At 46.5% G+C, this 22,997-nt stretch overlaps 1 protein-coding gene across 5 annotated transcripts in view; it reads right to left on the bottom strand.

Annotated features, from left to right (window-relative positions):
* Positions 1 to 22,997, bottom strand: part of CACNA1E (calcium voltage-gated channel subunit alpha1 E) — a 660,165-nt gene that overhangs the window by 16,838 nt on the left and 620,330 nt on the right. For 3 of the 5 annotated variants that reach the window (XM_086694632.1, XM_086694633.1, XM_086694635.1), the window contains 10 exons: positions 22,918 to 22,983; positions 18,704 to 18,795; positions 17,945 to 18,110; positions 13,644 to 13,771; positions 10,386 to 10,482; positions 6,245 to 6,350; positions 5,273 to 5,380; positions 4,605 to 4,705; positions 4,214 to 4,320; positions 179 to 290 (listed from right to left, as the gene is read on the bottom strand). In XM_086694632.1, coding sequence (XP_086550758.1) covers positions 179 to 290; positions 4,214 to 4,320; positions 4,605 to 4,705; positions 5,273 to 5,380; positions 6,245 to 6,350; positions 10,386 to 10,482; positions 13,644 to 13,771; positions 17,945 to 18,110; positions 18,704 to 18,795; positions 22,918 to 22,983 — 1,083 coding nt within the window. Of the gene's footprint in view, positions 1 to 178; positions 291 to 4,213; positions 4,321 to 4,604; positions 4,706 to 5,272; positions 5,381 to 6,244; positions 6,351 to 8,406; positions 8,504 to 10,385; positions 10,483 to 13,643; positions 13,772 to 17,944; positions 18,111 to 18,703; positions 18,796 to 22,917; positions 22,984 to 22,997 lie in introns of all 5 variants that reach the window. The other 2 variants (XM_086694634.1, XM_086694631.1) reach the window with 1 other exon arrangement.

Raw genomic sequence — 22,997 nt, 5'->3', positions numbered from 1 at the left:
CAGAACATCAGAAATTCAGCTATGAATTTCTGGAAACTCCTGGGGAAACTAACTGGCAGGACTACTGGAAAGGGTTTTCCTGATAAACCATAGCTATGAAATAAAATTTTGAAATGAGGATGGGAGGGATCAGGAAACCAAGGAAAGATTTTTGAGGTCATGTAACTCATTCATTCACCAGAGACTGCTGTTCCTGAAACTGTCCATCATCGGCTGGGTCCATACAAGCCAACTGGAATATTTCCTGGGGGGAGAGCGGACTCATCGAAGGGTATCCACTACGGCCACTCCTGAAAAGCAATGGCAAAGTAGGAGGTAATGTGTACATGAGAGAAAAAGAGAGAAAGCCATGTCATAGGCACCACTATTAATTCCCACCCCAGACAAGACTTCCTTCCCACCAAGGTACCACCCTTTAGTACTGGCTGGCTTGTAAGCCTGGTAACTGACAGGCAGCTGGACCCTAGAATTAAAAACTAAAAAAAAAAACAAAACCAAACAAACAAAAAAAAAACAGCAAAAGCATTGGAAAGGAGAAACCACTGTTTTCAACCTGTGTTGGGAACCATTCAGTATTCTGCTGGTGACTGGTGTATCTGTGACAAATGACATTATTTGTCACACTCAGCCATATGGAAGACCAATGCTGGATTGCAAACCTGTTTCTGCTCAGTTTCTCCCTTCAGCAGAAAAAAATGCCATAGTTTAAACAGAGAACAATTTGTTTAAATATTAAGCAGTCATGGTCTTTTAAAAAATTTCCTCCAGTTTCAGTAGAAATATGGTTTTATTGTGCCAACATCCCTGGCCAAACTAAACAATTCAATGCTATGAACATTTATTGAAGGACGACTGTGCCAGACATAGTATCTGTTGGTTTATGAACATGTGGAGTGATCTCAGAGGTGCTGGTGAGGAGGTGGTAAGTTCTGGGTTGATGGCTATGTAGGGGGATGCTTGAGTGGTGATGAGGTAAGAGGCCTCTGAATGAAAGGTATGGACAGCTGTCCCTGTGTGCCTGATATTAAACCACTGTTGGGTACCTGTGGACACTCTTAGCCAATGGGATCCACGGGGCAGGTTAGGAGAAAAAGAGATAGCCAGTCTTTCCTGAGAAGATAGCTGCTATAAAATAACAGGTGCCCTCTGACCTACTCAAGGATGCAGAGTGGGCTTCCTGATCGTGGGAAGAAGGTCAGGGTCTGGGCCGCAGCTCTCAGTAATGGTGGAGCTGGCAGGGGGAGACGGGTCTACCATCTTACGCTCGAGGAACAGCCTTTTCATGGTTGAGTCTACTGTACTCATGAATGCATCCACTGGAAAATTTGAGGCATAAACAAGGGGTTCCAGTTACTTAAAAATAATCCATAGGCACAATCTTACCTTGACTTGGATCACAAGGAGAGATCTGAAGAGCAGAGAGTCACCCCCCCCCCCCCCCCGGTCTGGCCCCTTGCTGCCGGGAGGAGGTTTGCTGAATTTTCACAACTGATACAGAGTGATCTGATATTTAAATGACCTGCTTACATGTTACTCATCTTACTCAGTGTGTCTTCTCCTGAGAACCACTAGGAGTAGGATAGGCACTGCTGTATGAGGAATCACAGAATCTCTAATAGGTAGAGAGGACCCTTGGAATCACTGAACAACCTCAGAGTTGATTAACTTCAACTGAGAGTTGGCTTCCTACTTTAAAAACCTTGTCTGTCTTCTCATCGTTAGGATAAAGTCTGGAACATGGCTGCTCATGATCTAGTTCCTATTTTTCCAGCTTCCTCTTGCCCTTCACCCCCCGCTCTTGAATTTCATTCTCTTAAGTTCACTGAATGTGCCCACCCAGCTTCTTTCTGCCTCAAGATGTTAATACAGGCTGTTCCCAGAGAACAGAATGCTTCTCTCCAACTCCTCTGCCCTCCACAAACTCTGTTCATGTTACTTTGAGTTCATCCTTCAAAATTCACTTTGTTAAGTAAATGCTCTCTGATCTCTCCCTCTGCCAGAACTGGCAGGTCCCCTTTTCACATGGACTCAGATTTTGCCACACTGTTTTCTTCCTATACAAATGACTGAAAATGACAGCTTTTCTTCTTTCCAATAATTGTGTTTCATGACTGGCTTCCCACCAGGTGTAAGCTCAGTAAGGGCAGAAGTTACGGAGGGACCAATGTCCCCCTCTCAGGACATGTGCCAACATCGATCCCAAAGGCTCATGCCAGAAACTTGGGGGTCATCTTTTATTTTTCCCCTCTCCTTTACTCCCTGAGGCAAATCAATCACCAACTCCCATCCAGTCTCCCTACTGATAATATTTCAAGTCTTTGCATCTTTCCCCATCTCCCTCTTGTTAGTCTAAGGAACAGTCATTAATAATTTACACAATTGCAGTCACATACCAAAAGCAGTACTGTCTCTCAAACTCCTCCCCTCTGATCCAAGCCCACACTGGATTCAAGAATGATCTTTGAAAAGTTCAAGTCTGATCATGTCACACTGATGAGTAAAACCCCACTCCCGTATCCCATTTATAATGCTCCCACGTGCTGGCCCCAGTGGAGTTCGTCACCTGCTGCCTCACTGAGCTCTCTGTGCTCCAGCCAGCCATCAGGCTCCTGAAGCTTATCACCTTCTCCCTTCTCTTGAAGAACATGCCTCTGAGTCTCACTTAAACATTACTTCCGCAGAGAGACTTCCCTGACCCCCCGACCAGGTGTGCTGCTTCCCTCCTGTGGTATTCCAATAGGCGACCCTTCTCCATTTGAACTTTCATCACTTTTGTAAATTTCTTTTTCAGGATTTGTCTCCATGGGGACCGTGATAATGTTGACTGCTAAATACTTAGTGCCTGAGCCAGCTTTTCCATCATATTGGGTTTTAATAAATATTGGTCAAATCAATGAGTAAATGAATCAATAAACACAGAGAGAAGTTGGACTGATGCCATGTGGGAGTTAAGTAGAGCAAAATGTTTCGGTGAGAGAGGTCTAGGTAGAGGGGTGGCCTCCTTTCTAAGCCAAGGACTCTTGAAAAATGCTGCACACCCTTCCACTGGGAAGGTTCCACTGCTCCAGGCATACCTCCTTCCCGCACAGATCAAAGATAAACATCTGCCGGTTTTGTGTAGACAGGAGAATCCATACCTTGCTACCTCATCACATCAAATATTTGTAAAAATGAGCAATTGCCTTGGTCATGGTGTTGGTCCTTTGCTTCTCTTGTAAATGTGTTGGATTATGACCTCTGAAATCAATGTTTTTCAAAAACAGGTGTCCAACACCACAGGCAGAAAGGAACTCATGGTGAGAGACTCCAAGTGGCTTTCATTCCCCTGATGATTCCTAAAGTTGTGATATTTAGTGACTATTGGTTCCATGAGAACCAGGACTGGGTTAAACCCAACAACAAAACCTCATTTACATGGGGTAGAGGAATTTCTGCCCTTTGGATACTCGTACATGCTTGTTGAGGAGAGAAAAACCATGTTATAATGAAATAGGGATGGTATAATAAAGCATTTATGACTAACAAGTAGGGGCTAAGGCTTGCAACTCAGAAGAGTTGACAAATTCCTTAATTGAGGTTTTGTTTCTGCTTCCAATATACACATCTTTTTTTTTTTTTTTTTTTTTGTGCCTGATCTAAGGTTGCTTTTGTTCATTACAGATAGCACCGTAGTGGGAATACTCTAGAGGTTAGGAATAACAAACTTAAATTCCAGTTCAGCTTCGGCAACTAATTTAATGGCCAATTTCTTATTTGTTTGATGACACTAACTTATGCCCTTTATCCTTTGTCCATTCCCAGTGCTGTCTCTTAAGCTGGCCACAATACCAAATATGCATTGTCTGCCTTTTATTACCCCTGCTGAATAACCATTTTAAAATAAAAATTGTAATGGGGCACCTGGGTGGCTCAGTCGGTCAGGTGTCCAACTTCCTTTGTGAGTTTGGGCCCCACATCGGGCTCAGCGCTGACAGCTTGGATCCTGCTTCAGATTCTGTGTCTCCCTCTCTGCCCCTCCCCCACTTGCACTCTGTCTCTTTCTATCAAAAATAAACATTAAATTAAATACATAAATAAAAATAAAAAATGTCTTCACCTCAGAGAAAGGGTCATTTGGCTCAGACTATAATTTCTGGGGCATTTCTGGGCCTGCACAATGGCATGGGCGACAGGATGCAAACAGGGCAGCTGTGGACCCATTGGTTATACTCACAAGCCTGAGACAGGGTCCTGCTGGAGATAAGGCAGGGCTTTGGCATTAGCAATGATCTCCTGAGGCAGAGATGAAGGCTCCATGCGCTGGAACATGGGTGCGTTTTTCTGTGTTAAAAGTAGGAAGGAGGAAAAAGGAACTCATATGACCCTGGGGTGTGTTGGTGGAGTGGGGAATACAATTTACTTGGGTAATATAGGAACATGCCTGATACTCTGATCCACTGGGTTTCTAATCCCCACAACTAGAAAGTTCCTGGACGCTGCACCCCTACCTCTGCTTCTAAGCACTTGCAGGGCACTGTGCCCCAGCTATGCACAGGCCCGTCCCTATAGGGAGTCATGTGACTCCTCACGGCCCACCCACCTCCCATACTGTCAGTGACCCTCACCTGTTCCTCCAGCTGCTGCCTCTGCTTCTTCACCTTACTCTGTTTATAGTAGTCCATGATCATCATTGCTGCATAGATTTTGCCCACAGTCAGGTCAGAGGCTAAAAACACAAATGTGGCATGGAAGGGAACAGGGAGAAGACAGGTGGCAGAGAGTGAGGATACCTCACAAGCTTCCCCATTCTTTGAACCAGGTTTGCTCCCTCAGCCATCCACCTAGCCAGTATTTATTGAGAGCTCCACATGCACCAGACCCTGAGGATACAAAGTGACTAGGTTGCATATCTATCTTTGGGAGCTTCCATAGCCACCCAGTGAGAGTAGGCGTACTGATGAGAAACCACATGTGAGTAAGCATCACCTCCACTGGTCTAGATTTCCATGTCTAAGTAATGGCACCCTATTCCCACCTGCATGAGGGTTTGCTGAACAGTATTATGGGTAGGGAGAGAGCTGTGCACCCAAGAAGTTTCACCCACGACTACAGTGACCTATCTTGAGAAAATGTTTTCAATTCATGCCAAAGGGATTAAGGAGTGGGAGATTTGGGTTTCCTAAGAATAAAAGAGCAACCTTCCCTTATCTCCTTGATCCCTCAGTGTTCTAAAAGATGTGGCCTTGGTATGCTGAGCTCAAGGTGACAACGATACCCAGGAGGAGACCCACACCTTTGGGCATGGGCACGAGCAGATCTAGCATCTTCTGGGATAGGTGAGGCCAGATGGCCAGGGTCTCCTTTTGTAGTTCTGAGTCTAGCTGCTGTCTGTCTGCACCACCTAGAATAAAATAAACTTCAATAAATAAAAAAGACATACAAATAACCAGTACCCAGGGAGCAGGTGGGGGGAGGAGCTGAATCAGCATGGCACCTCATAGTCTCAGAGGAGATCTTGGCACTTCGTGACAGTGGATCTTGTAATACCACGTCTTTCTGCTGAAGAAGCAGAACACATTTTGGCTCCCATTTTTAGTGACTCAGGGATATCCTGCCACAAGATCTGAGGCCCCAAGACCAAGATCAGCTTCCTCATTCATTTGAAATACCTCCCAGGTGCTTAATATATCAGAGGGAAAGATGAAAAGAGCCACAAGGAGCCTCCCCTGACTCATTATACATACATCAATTCTTCCGGCAACTCTGACTCCATAGTCTGAGTGACCTGATTTTAAGAAGGATTTGGATCAGGCAAGAGCAGGAAGGCTGGATGCCCATCTGGAAGTAATAAACCTTTTTTCTCCTAAACCACTGAACTGGAAATCAAGAAGAGCAAAGAACGGCCCTGATGGTATCTGCCACAAACCTTCCAGAGCATTAGAGATACCACATAAGAAACAAAAAGAACAAAATTAAAACTCATTTGTTCAATAAACAAATATTTCTAAGATGCCTACTATGTGCCATCCACTGAAGACCACATCCTGGTAAAGCTGAAAGGAGGCTTAGAGATTGTCAGACCAGTCATTTATTTTCCAGGAAGAAATGGCAGACATTATAGTGATTGGGTCAGAGGTGAAACTAGGACCCTGATAGTTGATTTTCAGATCACGACATTGTCAGACGGATGTTATGTTCAAACAGCTCTGTCCTGTGCCACCTTGGGTGAGTCGTTCCAGAGTCCCATTTTCCTTTCCTGGCTTACCTTTGGCGATTTTGATGTCCAGTGCTGTCCGTATCAGAGCCATGAGTGTGGAGGTGAAGTGGACTGTCATGTCCTCAGCTACTGGCATATTCATCAGGACCAACCTCTGTGTGAAAGAGAGAAAAGAAAGAGCAGGAGGGAAAAAAATATCGAAAGAAACCTTGGTGAGAAGAGAAGAAAAGTGTGGAGGTCAATGCTGAGACAAAAAAGAAGGGCAAGGATTCCCCATCCCCGGTCCCACCTCCTCTCCCTGCTTCTCACTTATGGCTCATTTGCTGCTGTTTAGTCCCTCCCCCCCCCACTAGAGAATGTTGCCAAATTCCAAAAGAAGGAGGACTAATCATTCTTGAGGACTCCTCCATGGTCCTAAGAATGTCTTTAATAGGGATGGAAAGTGATTTCTGAAAGAAGTGGCTCAGAGAAAGGAGTCAGCTCTGGGAGGTGGCTCCATTCCCTGATGCAAGGCTGCTCTCTCTTTCCCCTTGTCCCATGGATACCCCCAAAACTCACATGGAAAGGTAGTGATGGGAGAGATTTTGCTTTGCTTATCTGTTGAAATATGCATCCTGATGCCCCCCTTTTTGAGTCTTTAAAAGGTGAAATTTGCCAGCACGTGATTGAACATGCATAAGTCCAACTTATCCAAAGGTGGATGAGGTGGAGCAGGATGGAAAAGGAGGAGAGTGCAAACAGGGTACAGGGGAAGAAAGCTGGGAACAGCAGAGGAGAGAGAATGAGAGAAGGGTGACCAAGGCAGGAGCAGAGTGGGCAGGCCTTGTTCCCCTCACCCAAAAGAAGGGATCAAACTGAAATGGCCAAATCCACTTTCCAGAGAGTATACTGCTTTTGGAATCCTTTAACTTTTCCTCCAGTCCCCACGCCCCTTCAACCCTCCAAGCTTCATCCCCGACATTCAAAAAACTCAAGGCCACATTCTACCACCTGGTACTTTGGGATGTGGCCATCATGAGCAAAAAGGATGCCAGCCCATAAGCTGCACATGAAGAGCCATGTACTGGGCCCTCAAGGGCCCTGTTCCAAGGAGATGCTCTCTGGAGCTGTACAAGTTGGAGGCAGCAGCAGCAGCAGGTCCTCTGGCAGAACCACCAGCCTAGCAGGGAGGGACATGTCTCTTCCCAAGGCAGGATCTCTAATGCTCCAGTGGAACATCTGGCCTAATGTGATTCTACAGACATGGTGTCTTAGAGTGTAAAGTCAGTTTCTTGTTTGTATCTGAGTTCCATCTCTCTCCCACTTCCTTAAGCTTCTAGAGAAGTGGCCACATTGCTGTGGTATGTTCCCAGATGAAAGAGCTCCAGAGTTCTGGGTCAGTCTAAACACCAAACAGTAACTATTACTAATGGGTGGAGAAAAAAAAATCAGGCCCCAAAGCTCTGAGTACCCTAATGGCGGGTGACTTCCAATGTATGCTGCTGCTCTGAGCAAGCCATGGGGAATCCACCCATAACTCCAGGGCCAGCCCCCAAATCAGTCATGCCAATAATGCAAATCTAATGCTGAGTGCAACTTGTGCCCAATGTCACCTTTTCCCTTGTACTGACAAGAGAACCGGGCAGCTGGGCTGGTGGGGGAAGGGGCCTGGATCCTTCATCATGTATCCTAGAAGTCGCGTTCTTCTTTTTTTCTAATACCTAGAAGGAACCATGACACAGTTCCTTCCTATATCAAAGAAGAAGACATTCATTAAGTGTTTGCCTCTCTCCTAAAAATTTGAACCATGTTTAGACAAATTTCTGCATCATTTCCTCAGCTTATCTGATTGGAGGTTTTTTCTAGGCTCTGATAGCAGTTTTGCTGTTCGCTTCCTTCTTGCCCATATATGCTATCCTGCAGGCCACCACTCTGCCTCCCCTGAGCAAACACGCTACTTAACACTTCCTTTCTAGTCATCTGCTCACAAGAAGCCACACGCTTGGAGACACGCAGAAGAACACATAACAAGCCCCACGGTGAAGACTCTTGCCAATCATTCCTCATATTGTTTCGGGACTCCATACTTCCAGGAACCTTCCTTGCCCTTTGACCTCATCATTCCTTTTCCCCTTGGTTCCCTCCTCCACCTCCCCGGCCCAGCTTCCTCCCCATGTTCTGGCCTCCCTCCTGTTGGTCTCTAGCCCAGAACAAAGGAAGGGGTGGTCTACCTTATATGCCACTTTGGAGGGACATCTCTTGCCGAGGCCTAGCGGTGGTGACATGAGAGTCAGCATTTCATACATCTCAGTGTAATGGATGCGGCCACTGCTCATGGAGGGGTGGTAAGTGGAGACGGGGTGGGTGGGCAGGGCAGGGAAGGAAGTGAGGAGAAGGATGCAGACCAGGAGGAAAGGAGAACAGGCATTCCCAGAGAGCCAAAACAAAACAAACAAAATAATACAGAGAACAGGAGAAGAGAAACAAAACAAAATGGACAAACAGAAAAAGAATAGGAAACCTGTTAATCGAGGCAAATCGTACACGGGACTCCATCCTGGTGCGGATTTATATCACGCCCCACACAGACCCGGGAACGTTGGTGGCAACCTCTGGTCCCCCTGACTCTGCTGCGCAGTCATGGGGACGCGTTTTCTCCTCGTGGTCGATTGTTACCTACTTCGCTACTCACTCTATCCATCCTCCAAACAACACAAGCCTGTTTTCAATTCCCAGGGCTGTGTGCGAGCGGTATAAAACGGATAGACGGTGCTCCAGCCACGGGTTAGGATTTCTGGCCCCGGCTGGGACGGGGCCCCGACCTGCATGTCAGGCCCTTCTCCTCCTCTGAACCCACAGGCGGAACATCGTGTATCCCCCTCTGTGGTGTGTGTGCGAAAGGAGGCGGCAACTTGCACTGAAAGTGGCGCGCTACTTTTCGGAGCCGGCCGGTTGCTTCCACCTGGCTCTGCGGGGAAGAGTGCTCTCTACTCCGGGCATGCCCCAGGGCGATGGCATGCTGGGGACAGAAGAGACCAAACCAGGAGGAGGAAGAGCATCTCGCATGCCATGCTGCCCTCCCGGCTCTCCCCACATGCGGCTGCAGGTTTCACCGGGGCGGAGTTTAAAGAGTCTCAGCAGAGGCAGCTGTTTGGCCTCCTGAGTACAGGAATCACTGTGTCACCACCCCACGCCAGCTCCTTCCCATTGCCCCGGCTGGCATCTTCCTGGGCCTAAGTCTTCTGCCAGCTGCCGGACCGAGCTACGCCCAGAGAGCCCACCCTTCTCTCCTGCGGCACCAGGAGATGCTTCCTTAGCCAGCGGGTTTGGCCTCGGACGGTGGCTTGGCAGAGCCGCTCCTGTTCCAGTTCCCAGGGTCTGGCAGAGTTGAAGAGGGGGTCCTATGTGCCCCTGAGCAATGTCCTTGGTCTCACAAACAAGCAGTGATGTCGCAGTTATGACAGGCCCCCTCGATCCCCTCAACGCTACACATAAGACCCCTAAGGCAAGCAATCTGCTCAGGAGCCTCCGCTGCCCTACAGAGACCTTCGCAGACCCCCTGAGCTACTGCATTCTTCTACACACCCCAAGTCTACCCTCTCTTACCACTCTCACCTCCTGCCCTGATTCATTATGGTTTCTCCCCTCCTTTCTGTCCTCAGGCTTTTACAGTCCTTTCTGACCAAACTATCCAGGGGCTGGAGAATGGGCGGAGGTAGGGACAACGAGCATCACATTTTGCTACATTGCACATGGGAGGATGCTGCTGCTTTTCACCAAAAGGAGGTTCTCTGTTCTCCAGTGAAGACGTCTGCATTCTCTGGAGGACGGGGAGGTCCTTCTGGTGAAATCTACAGATTAAGATGGAGTGGGGAGAGGGAGAGAGACAGTGTGTGTGTGTGTGTGTGTGTGTGTGTGTGTGTGTGCGTTTGTGTGTGCGTACACATGACTGAGTGTGTGCATGTGCAGAAAAGTGAGAGAGGTCAAATCGGCCTTCCATATCAAGTCCTTTCTTCTGCCTTCCCCCCAAAATGTGCCCTTCTTCCTTCTGTAACAGCTGCTGGTTCTGGGAGTGTTTGGACCTCTTTAAACTCAAAGGAAAGCAACATGAAGGTTCCCTCATGTGGCGCAGCGGTGGTGGAGCAGAACGGAGAGGTGGGTTCGAAGTGGCACCCCACCGCCGGTCATGGCTGGGGACTGGGAGGCAAACCTTGCAAGCCACCCTGTAGGGGCAGTTCTCTCCCAGGCCCAGAGGCGGCGAGATCACCCGCACTAATTTGTACATATCCTTATACGGGATCCTGCCGCTGTAAAGGAAGCACAGGTGGGTTAATAGGACACTCAGAGAAGGGTGGGGAAGACAGGACAGTTTAGCCATGATGTTGAGGGCTGGAAGAGGGAGAGCAGCTTTTTCCCTCCGGCCTGGTAAAACCCAACCAGGAGAGGCTGAGAGCAGTGAGCCTCAGAGAACCATCACCTTGCTGAACTGCACTGCCCCCAATTTTCTAAGGAAATCAGAACCCGTCCAGTGCCCAGAGGGGCTGCTGCATGACCAAGAGCACCCCAAGACACCTATCTGGCCCACACTTCGTCAGATGCAGAAAATGGACTCTGGCTCGAGCCAGGCCTTGAAGAGCACAGCCTGAGAGTTCACACAAATGCCTCTGACAGCTGTCAAGAGCAGATGCCAGGCTGCCGTGAAGTGGACTGCCCAACTGTTTGCTTTTCGCAGACATTGATTACAGTCGGTTACTCAGACCCGCTTGTCAGGGGCAGTGGGAAGTCAGCATCTTTCCGCAGACTGTGAGAGACAAATTTCCCATTAGGCTAATTAGCAAGAAGCTCAGTTGGCACAAGGGAATTTGCAAAGGGCTTTGCTTCTCTTGGTGGCAGATTGTTCCCGAGTTCAGCTTGGGCGAGCTCTGCTCCCTCGGTGGGAGCCCGCCTGGATCTGTGCTGGGAGAGCAGCCTGGCAGGGAGCCGTGGACACTCTCCTTCCGGCTCTGCTCCTGCCGGCCAGCCCACAGGCAGCCTGGTCAGATCCAGCCAGAATTCCAGGAACAAGGTGACCTATCTCACCAACCTTCTTTCACAAGGGCCTGCTAGAGAGTCCTGGCTTTCCGTGAGAAGGACAGAATCAACAACTGATTCCTTTTCAGCAGCTAAAGCATCTGCTCTTTCAGAGACCAGAACAAGGAAGCAACATCCCAGTATGGACCACGGTTTCCACTGGAAATTATAAACACACATGTCCACCTCTGAGCATCCAGTCCTTGCCAGCTGCCACGTGAGGCTTTGCCCCAGCTTTACTCTTTCCAGCCTTTTTTTGATTTTGGTGTTAATTCCTCCTCTTTTTCTAAATAACAGCTCATCGGTACTTCAAGTCTCTTGATTCTTGAGAGGAAGTTCATTTAACCATTTGCTCTTTGTTTCTTACTGAGATTGGGATGCGGGTGGGTTGGTACTGCCTATAGGCTGGTGTTCCCTGCATCCTGTATGAGTCTTCTTTTTGAACACATTGGCTCACGTTATCCCTGTTAGTTCTTTCCCCTGCACCTCAAAAAGAAGGCCAATGAAACTCTAACCAGAACATGACACTGTGAATTTCAAAGCAGAAGAGATTCTCCATTCTATTTTTGCTCTCTCACAGCTCCTATATTTGAGTCTCATGGTTTTTTTGTTTGTTTGTTTGTTTGTTTTAGTCCTCATGGAATCATTTCTTCCCAGCAGCCAGAATGAGTCGGGAGGAACACATTTAATGCACATAGTATTTGGGTCCCAAGATAATATGAAAGCACAGGAAGCTGTGGTTTCAGAGAGCTAAAGACACCTGAGTGAGGCCAGGTGAGCAATGAACTTCTCTGCTAGCAGTTCTCCTCTCAGGTTGAGTGAAGACATCCCTTCTCAGGCTCCCAATCCCATGGCCATCCATGCTTTCCAAACCAATTTTCCATAGTTTCTGGTTGTTTTCCTGTATAGTTATTGTCAGTTATAACAACAGTTACATACATGATTTCATATCATCCTACTACCACCCTTCAAAGCAGGCAGGTATCAACACCATTTACAGATGAGGAAGCTCAGAGTAGTTAAGTGACTTGTCCAAGGCCACAGGGCTGATTTGATGCAAGCCCTGGCTACATTCCCTCTAGCACAGCACCCATGGCTTTCTAAGCAGCACATCTACCAGAAAGTAGATCCAGAGAGGAAAAGCTGTTGCTCAGCCATCGTAATAGGAATGGATTTAGAGAACTCTGTGCCCTAAGTCATTAATAATTACTGAGGGGAAGAGGAATTCTGATTCACTCTTCTGACATTTGACCCAAGTTCAACAGCCTCACAGGAGGGAAGATTTTAGGATGAGTCTCAGATTATGAAGGGGCTCCAGGTGGAAGCAACGTGGGCCATTCCTGTGAAGGATGGCATTTCTTGTAGTATTTTCAGAGGGGGACCAGAATGGGAAGATTGGTGAGATAAGATCCTAGAACTAAAATGACATGGGACAGAAAAGTTCCTGTGAAGGAAGTGCTTATAGAACAGTCACCCTGTCCTCAACCGTGAGGGGCCAAAATGCTGTTTCTGTCCTCTAAAGCAGGGATCGGCAAACTTATTTGGTAAAGGATCAGGTAATGCTTTGTATTTTGAGGGTCACACTGTCTTTGTCACAACTACACAACTCTTCCTTATGGTGTGAAAGCTGCCACAGACTATACATAAATGAGTGGATGGCTGTGTTCTAATAAGCTTTACTCACACAAACAGGCAGTGGACCATGTTTAGCCTTGAAGCTGAAGTTTGCCAACCCCTGCTCGGAAGCCCAGGAGGCACATCATCTGAGAAATACTGGACGGTGAAAGAAATCGGGGGAGGTGATTCATGCAAATTCCTGCCATTTAATTCAATTCTGTATATAAAAATCCTTAAGTGTTTAGGGGATCAGTTGGAAGAACAGCCTGCTCAGTTTTCTACATAATTTTAGTCAATCTCAAACCATGTCTTTCGAGAGGGATGAGGGAGATAAAATGCTAATGTCACTTACTGTGATGGCCAGATGTTCTGGCCCCGAAGACCCCTGTCAACCCACCCCTCTCCCCGCCCCAATGACTCAAAGGAGTCCACTAACCACTGGTAGGGAAGGAAAAGAAAAAGATTACTGGAAGCCCCTCTGGTGATTGAAACCAAGCACTCTGAGGTGCAGACTGTGTGATGAGATTGGCAAAGAAAAGGAAGGCCTATCACAGGAGGAATGAGAGGGAAAAGGACGATAAAGAAGCTATGTTTTTGTTGGCTGGCTGGATGCCAGAGCCAATCTGAGGGCCTGAGCTCTTCCCCAGGCCAGGACTGAGAGGAATCTCCTCTCCTTCTGTAACAGGCAGACCTTTAGGTGGCTCTGGTTCCAACCCCTTCCTTGGGAACCCCACAGGCCCTTGCTATGGGCCCCACTGGGATGGTCGAGAGGCCTACGCACCATGCAGCTCTGTCATATTCTGCCCAGACGCGGACAAACTCGTCCAAGTGGTGAGGCCCTAGGATGGATGAGTCCCGAGTCAGGTACTCAAAGTTGTCCATGATGACGGCCACAAACAGGTTGAGCATCTGGAGGGCATGGGGGAGAAGAGGAATTAGGTAGTGCAAACAAACCTAACACAGTAAAACAGGTTTCAAGGCCAATAAAGAATTCAAAAGTGTGTGAGGCCGAAGTTCCTAACTAAAGCCCTATTCATCTTGTTGAATGCCACGTGTTTTCATCAGAATTTCCACACATTTCACTGTGTATTATTTCACTCTTCAATGCCACTTTATATTTGGAAAGAACCCCACAAAAAGAGTCACTTCATTATCTGTTCAATTAATTTGTTATTGCAGCAGAGGGAGCAGTAAGAGCGACAACATTCTCGAAGTCAAGGCCTGACACCAATCCTCCCTTCTAGCCTCCCCCACCCCCAACCCTGCTCCACAAAAGGAGCCAACAGAAGAACTGGTAAGATGCCTTAGAGCTGACTGCGTGGCTTACTGTGTGAAGACCTGGAAGCCATTCACGACCTGAAGTGGCTTCCAAGACCCCGTTGTCTCACTGATTTGCACAACATTTGCACAGCATTTATTGTGCACCCACTGTGCTGCAGAGATCCAGGTGCTAAGGATGGGAAGTAAGACAGTTTTGTCCAGAGATACATTCCTATGCCTAGCACATTGCTTAAAACAGAGCAGACCTTCACCTGTTCCTTGAATATTCTTAAAGACTTAGTATTTAGCACAGACTGTGATGTATGAGGAACACACAAATGGTGTAAAATTTTTTATGAGCCATTTAAGAAGCATACACAGACAGGTTACAACGGGACCAGAAAGGGGTATGAATGTGAATTTCGTATCATTTCCAGTTCATGAAATATTATCCATCTTTTATTTTTTCCTTAACCATTTAAGAATGTAAAAACCACTAGCTCATGGGCCATACAGAAAGAGGTGGCAAGCCAGATATGATCCACGGGCTATAGTTCCCCCCATTTCTGGTCTCAATTTTGCAGTAGGCAACAGAATCCACTAAAGGGGTTTGAACTAGGATAAAGACCTAGATATATTTTATCCAGAAGGAGCCCCTGGAAGCAGGGGAGAGTTTTGTGGTGCTTCTGAACCAAGGCAGTAGCAGGAGAGTAGTATAGATAGGAGAATCGAAGGACATGGTATTGACAGAATTAGACCACCTGAATAGCACTGTTTTATTGTTTCTTGGCTGCCTAGAACTCATTTACTATACATCTGGTCTCTTGAGGACCACCCCCCCTGCATCCCCCCCGCCGCCTATACCCAGTTAATATGGTTCAGTGGGGTACCACCTATGACCCAGGTCTCAATCAGACACTGAACCCCATTTTCCTGGGCCACAGTGATTGGTGATCCAATCAAGGCCAATAAAATGGTATTGAACCTTCTGGGCAATAGACTTGTTCTTCCCTGTGAGTCTTGAATATGTGAGGACTGGGGTCTAGAGCTGCTGCTACAGCCATCTTGGAGCCAGAGGCTGGGGGTGTTTGGAAAAGAGTTCACAGGGAGGAGTCTGGAGGAAGAGATCCATAAATAAAGAAACTTGGTCCTGGTGATGTCATCTGAGGGCCAGATCAAGCCTGCTAATGCCTCTCCTGCCCCAAGACTCTTCATTTACATATGCCTGTAAAATCCCTTTTTGCTTAGGCCAGATGTAGCCTCGTGTCCTGTCTTTCACAGTGAAAGAGTCCTGCCTGAGAGACAGAACTGCCTGAGGGGACAAGAGGATTGGATCTCTGTTGATTCCCAGGCAAAATGGCCAGGTGGATGGAGGTGCCAGATATGCAGACGGCATATAAGATAAGGAGAAAGTCTGGAGACAGGACGTGGTTGGAGTCTTCTCCGCAATACAGACAGACTGCTGGCTGTTTCCTAACAACCAGTCTCATTCCTGCTTGCCTTCCTCTGTTTTCCTCTGTCCCACTGCCTAGAATACAAGCAGATGCCTAGCCGTGTAGCCCCTGGAGGTGATGTCTGGGGTGCTCACCACTCTGTGGAACGACCGAAACAAGCCTGTACTGCCTTCCTCCAGACTTCACTGGTGTGCAAGAGAAACAAACATCTCTTTTGGTTAAGTCACTGTTATTCGGGGAGTTCTGTCTCATGAAACCTGAACCTAATCATGGGCTGGGCCTTTCTTTCTGTCACTGAGATTGGAGCCGCCGTGAATACATATATTCAATCACCGCCTGGGTTCTAAAGGGGTTTCCACATAGCCACACGTTTGTTTTACACTCCTTTCAAGGTACTTATTATTAATGTTAATAAAACAGTATTATCTTCGCTTCATATTTGTGTAGTCTTTTATAGCATGGTGTGCACACTCACACCTATTATTTGCTTTAATGCTCCTCTCACCTTGTGAGGCAGGCTTAATTATCATCAGCCCTTCGAGGGCACATATGCCTCCAAGGACACATTTGTATTCTCACCTCTAAGCACACAGCCTGGCTCATCACAGCAGATCAGTAAGTCTAGAGTGGTTGGTTTGAGTTAAGAAGCTGTGTGACTTGCCCCAGGTCACAAAGTCGGTCTCATGCAGGGCTGAGATTTGAAAGCAGATCATCTCATCCTGAATATAGCCTCTTTAAAAATAACATTAATGTGAATTATGCAGCACCCTCCATCTCAAAATTCTGAGTACCTTTATAGTCTCTAATTAATTTTCCAGTTATATCTTGGTTTCTTTTAAATATTTATTATTAAACACTTACACCATGTAGGATAAAGCTGAGCTGTCCACATGCCCTTCTACCTGCTCCGTATCACCCCTACAGCAGCCCCGTCAACAAGCACTCATACCCCCATATGCCTTTCTCCCTTGGACTCCAGCCGACAAAGTGACTATAACCCACTCACAGTTTCTCCCCAGGGCCTCTAAGACACTGTTTTGTGTTCTTTTTCATTGAAAACCTTTCACACCCCCAAGAAGAGAGTGTATTCAAACAAATCCCCGCTCACCATGAAAATAATACCCTTATATCGACTCATTTTCCCTCCCATTTACAGAAGCTACAAAAGGGAAAGTGTCTTGGCCATTCTAGAACAGCAACAAAGCCAAGACACAAGGCAGGCTACCCAAGTCTCTAGCTGGCTCACTCTCTGCTACGTTAACCTGCTGACCACCCTCCAAAGTCTGCCTGCAAGCTGCTTTTCCACACCAGAGAGCTAGACATGTGGCAAATCTCCTCATGATCACTTTAGGGAAGTAGAAACGCTTGGCCATGAGATAATTCACTTGCTGCACGGCTGGGAAATTAACCACTTTTCAGTGGTATTGCCTTAGTTTTAGACTTGTTCGGCGAGTGACATTAGCAGCGAAGCCAAGCTGAGGGGTGTCAGGGTGGCCAGAAACATCAGACCGACCCTTTAACCTATCTGGTAGCACCTTGTCCATGACTGTGCAGGGCAGGGATGTCTGGATGCTGGTGTGCTAACTCATGCTTTCTCCCAAAAAGAATTAAGAAGGCCATCTAGGGCTTCTCACCATTTTCAAAGTGGGTATGCTTCACCTATATCACTTAATATTTACTAATGCCCAAAACAGTCCATTTCCTTTCATGCCTCTCAAGCTGGCCAACTGTCATCAAACAAAATGACAGAAGAGAGATCACATCTATTACATCGTATATTGTCATCACTCTACCTTATTAATGCTACCACTTTGTACTTCCAAGGTACCTTTTCTCTTTTGAAAGTCTCCAAAAGAGAGATAAGATATTCTTAGTCCTCCCTGTAAGATACTATACCTGAAGTATAGAGAAGACAGATTTACTCCAGGTCACAACAGATTCAACATGAAGCTCAATACTCTATTCCCTAAACTCCACTCCACTTGTTGTTCCTTCTCACAGTAATCCTTCCCTAGAAGCAGCAAGAACTGTCCAGTGTCAGCCATGGGAAGTCACCCACCCAGGAGTTGGCTAAGGAACCTGGCCTTTAAAAGTTCCTTGGGAGGGGACCTGGGTGGCTCGGTTGGTTGATCATGCGACTCTTGATCTTGGCTCAGGTGATGATCTCATGGTTCATGAGTTCGAGCCACGCATCGGGCTCTGTACTTGATGGTGTGGAGCCTGCTTGGGATTCTCTCTCTCTCCTCTCTCTCTCTCTGCTCCTCCCTGCTCTCTCTCTCTTTCAAAATAAATAAGAGTTTCTTGGAGGATGGGGCGGGATAGGGTAGAGTAGGCCACATCTCAAGCCAAGAGCACAGGGTTTGCTCACCAAGAAGGAGCAGAAGAAGATGAAGGAGACAAAGTAAACATAGGCCAGATCGGTGCCACAGCGCTCATTCTCATTCTGCCCTGATGGCGCAGTGGTGTCGGGTTCACAGCCTTTCTCCCCGAGGCACGACAGCATTATCTCCTGCCAGGCCTCACCTGTGGCACTCCTGAGCCCAAAAGAGATTTTGGTTAGTAGTATCAGGTCTGCGTGTCTCATCCTCTCCTTGGCCCTCTTCCCCAACTCACCCACCCCTTTCTCTTCTCTGCAGGTTCCTTTTGTGACCAGTTAGTGTCCCTCCAGTACTTTCTATCCAGAGAAGAGGGCCCAGGAGGTCTCTCTTGGGCTCTGTCACCTCACCCACTGCTTCTCTGTCTTTTCAGGAGTCTCTGCTGACAGTGGTAGAGATAGTGATGGGACTCTCTAGGGCCACATAAACCTGGCCATCCAGGGTTTCGGCCCTTAAATGGAATTTGGTCCACAGGAAACTGTCTCCACCCTCCCTACTCAGAGTCCTGGCATGCGTGTTCTGAACTTGCAATTTACAAACTAACCTCTGAGTCAAAGATGTCAAGGAAACTTTCTCTTGTCATCAGAGCATTTTTTCAGAGGCACTGACCTCCCCACCCCTGCCTCTAGTCTACTGTACATCCTGATAGGATCAGAACACGCAGAACAAGGAGACAAATAGGAGGAGGAGGCAGAGTAACTCTGTCTCCCTTGACAAGACAGCCGCAGTATAAGAGTTTTGCATCCAGATACCTGAAGAGTAACATGAGGGACCCGAAGAAACTCCGGAAGTTGTTGTGTCGGTTGATGTGACTCTCCTCATCTAATTTTATGTTTCCGAATACCTTGAAGAGAAAAACAAAAAACAAAGAGCATGACTTGAGCTGTGTGATGTGTCCTGCATATGAATATTAGATGCACCTCATCTAATGGGGTTGGCAAATCTATATGCATGGCCTTTCCCAATGGCCCAATCCTGAAGCAGACAACTCAAACCCAGATAGGCTGATGGATCCCATGCTCCTGGCCTGACATGAACAAGTAATTATATTCTTCTGCAGCAGAGAGGACCAAAGACCATAGAAGGCAAGATCTTTTTGAAGTCATTCTGCCTATACGTAGTTCCTCCCACACCTAATTTGGTCTTTTTATTTCCATGGTACCTGTCACCATGGTACTCAAGCAGTCTATCAAAGACATACCCCATAACAGAAGTGCAGGGAAGGAGCTACCCCTGTCTTTCTGTCTCAGGTAGTAATGATGGGAATATGTGTATTTGTAGAACATGTGATTGACAGCTTGGGCAGGTGCGGCCCTGGAATTTGCAAGTGGTTTGGGTCACAGAGGGGCACCTCTATCTTCCTTGGATATGTTTCCATCCAGAGAGTCCAATTTCAGAAAGTCAAAACATCTATAATTTAGAGTCCATGACAATGAATGCACACAAAGCAAAGTCCAGACCAATAGGATGAAGAAAGTCAGAAAAACTGGATACTTAGAAAAGGAGAAAGAATGGGCAGACCTGGCTATAGAATGAATTTGCTCATCTGCTTTCGGTCTTTGAGCCCAGAATGTGGTCACCATGCAAATTCACATGAAAGAAAAAAAAGAAGGGAAAACTCAGAGATCTTTATCCACAGACAGTGAATAATGTTGAACTCTGAGACCCTAAGTCTCTTCGGATGAGAGGGGTACCCTTCCACATGGACTTTCCTCCCAACCATGTTTCAGGTATCAGGATCTATTCCTACAAGTCAATGATGGTACAACCGAAGGCTTACAGGTCACTTTTCCAGCCCTTTGAGACACTTTCCAGACTATATTTAACATACTTCAGTTTATCTAATATATGCTAAATGGAACACATTTTCCCCCCGGACAGTTTTTAGAATGTGCAGTTGAGGAACGATCTCTGCCCCCAGCTATTTTACTCAAGTCACTCCCACTGACACCTGCTTTGGGGATTTGTTCTCCACACTGTTTTTCAAAACCCAAATACTACTTGTCTCTCAGGGAGAACGGAAGTGGCAAGGTAGGCAGCACAGGGGAAGAAAGGAAGGAGGAAGATAAGAGGGTGGAGGGCCCACAGACAGACAGACAGTAGAACTGAAAAAAATCCCCAACAACCACATTTAGTTCCAGGCACCCCGGGAGGAAACTGTCATACATCCTTATACCTGTGTTCACATCACCTTCTCTCCTTTTCACTCTCTTGGCCCAACATCTGCAATTTATCACATCACATCCACACAACTTACAATGTTTTTTTCTACCTCTGACAGTCCTGAAACCACCATTAATTGTCCTCACTATGATTTTCTCAAACACCTTATCCAGCTATCAACTAGTGGGAGGGCATGCTGTGATTTTGCATGAGGTATGTGTGTAACAGTCAAAGAAACTGAAGCTGTTTTGAATCGACTATAGTTCTCAAGCCAAAAATGTATAAATACATATTTATTGTGAAGGCAGTTTTTAAAATCCCACCTTCTATTTATTTATCCATTGTTTATTTTTTAGCTTTTCACTTAGTCCTTGTCCCAGACCAAATTTCCTACACCAAAAGGGCATGAAAGAAAAAGAAGAGATACTGAGACCCACCAGAACGCTTAACAGAAGTACAAGCTTAAATCTACTTTCACTTGGAATCACAGAACTTTAGAACATAAAATGACCTGTGAAGACATCTATCCAACTCGTCTATGGTTCCAGTGAGGGTGTTAAGGCCCAGAGAGGTTCAGTGACTTGACCAAGTTTGTAGAGCTGGTCAGTGGAGGAGCTGAGGTGGAAAGCCTCACCTCCTAATGATCTGTGCCCCTGGACTGTTTCCCATACCCAGCAAGTTACTCCTTCCTTCCCTCTTCAGATTCCTCTGCAAAATTCTCTTCTTCCAAGATGACTGTGAAAGTTCAGAATACTGGTTCTTCTCACAGATTCATCCTGTTCCTATTTATTTTTCCAATACTGGTCTCCTGCCTTTATGTCTTTCCGTTTGGATGGATCCCTCTACTTTGTTGTGACTATACCAGATACAATTTCTCTAGCCACAAGCGATGTATCTGCATTGTGCACAGTGTGGGGTTTCTATCATGCACCAGGAGGAGGATGGCTCTCTAAAGGCAAGTCACAGTGGGAAAGCCATTTGTGTCCCTGTGTAATGGAAACAGTGTTCCTATTTTGGGGGAAGAAGTCTAAGGGCAATAAGATATTAGACATCGCAGTTATTGTAAATATCACAATTTCATGACTGAACAGCTCCCACCTCCCACCAACGGGTCAAATAAATACTTGTATTTGCTTGTTGGTGGGAGGAGAGAGAACATGTAGTACACTAAGAATATGGGTTGTACAGCAGACAGAGCTGAGATTTAATTAAACTCAGCTCTCCCACTTACTGGGACCTTGAGTATGTTATAAGTTACTTAACCATGTTAAGCGTCAATGGAGACAATGAAACCCACCCATAAACATTTTCACATCACTTTCAAATACGTTAGTCACGTATTGTGCGTGTGCCTGCAGACAGGGAGGAAGAATGGGGTTAGAACATTTTGGAGAGTGTTTGGCACACCCAGGAATTCAAGTATTGGTAAACGGCATTATCATCATTATCAGCAATAATGCTAATAGTTTAGTACTAGAGATGGTGTTATTCTAGTTTATTTTGACTGAAAATGAAAGGAAGTAAGACCTATTTTAATCATGGACAAAAATTTAAGTTTCATTTGGCTGTTCAAGAACATTTAAATTCTAGAATCAAATATTTGAGAGTTAGAAGGGACTTAATAGACATCATCAAGCTGATCGTAAATTTCCATAGGGATTCTGCTTACAGCACAGCTCTGACGCCATCATGGCATTTCTCCTGAAATATCTTCATTAAAGGAGAACTCACTACTTCTCAACCAAGTCTCACGCTTTTTGATACTTGACATTCTATTGTATTTTGGGAGAACAAAAATCTCTCCAGTAATACAGTTAGGAGATGAACAAAATTAAGAAGTGCATGCAAGAGAGAGGAGCATAAAGAAGAGACATTTCAGAGATGCTTTGCCAAAAGGCTGCTGACACAGCAAGCATGGGAGATGTGTGCAGTGGCTCCAGATGGCAGGCACTGTTGAGAAGGCAGCTGGCAGTCCAAAGGCAGCCAGACTGCCTGACTGCAGGAGACTGCCACTTGGCTGAATTTCCATGCTAGGGTTTAGTCTCAACATCTCCAAGTTAGAAAGTTAGCCCCCCTGAAACAAGCAGACAGTCCAGTGTATCTAACTGGATATGTTCATGGGATGTGTCACTGACTGTTTATAGTAGGAGTCCACCTGCCACAAATGACAGTCACTTTAGGAAGATCTTATGACATCTTCTGCTCAGTGGACCTCTGGCTACCTGCATAAATATCCAGGATGGAAACATGGCCCTTGGGTGTCCCTAGGATTAGGCAGGCTGCTAGGATCCCTTTGAGTTGTTCCCAGTCGTAGGTCTTAGGGTGTAAATCTCAGCCATTCAAGACTTAACTCAGATATATTTTGTGCTGTTGTGTATGAGGGAACGACCATCTGACCTTCTTTTAGGTCTAGCTCAAATATGGGAGATGCTGAGAAATGGATCATCATGAGCCTCACCTCCTCCTTGGTCTTATGTGAGACCTCTCTGGCTAAGAACAGTGGTGTCACTTTTGCTTTAGCCCTACTGTTGTGTTCACAGAAGTCCCACTACTTGTAAGTCAGCACCATGATCTGATAACCTCAGATGAAACCCCTGTACCAGATTTGTACTGCAAATACCTTGGTAACCTGAGTGGGGAACCGTGCATATGTAAAATTCCCAAGGTGACATTGCAATAAGATCTTGGGAGCATGCCCATAGGCAAAAAGGGGTTCGAAGCACCCTCCACCTTGGATGCTAAGGCTGGTGAGCCAGTGACAATCTGTCACTGTCCCCAACCAGGCCCCAATATACCAGCTCACCTGCATCCCGATGATGGCATAGATGAAGAAAAGCATGGCAATCAAAAGGCAGACGTAGGGGAGGGCCTGGAGAGAAAGCA

Source organism: Puma concolor, chromosome E4 (assembly GCF_028749965.1).
Source record: "Puma concolor isolate L17-30 chromosome E4, mPumCon1.1.hap2, whole genome shotgun sequence".
Lineage (NCBI taxonomy): Eukaryota > Metazoa > Chordata > Mammalia > Carnivora > Felidae > Puma > Puma concolor.
This window is presented reverse-complemented; position numbering and strand designations above follow the sequence as displayed.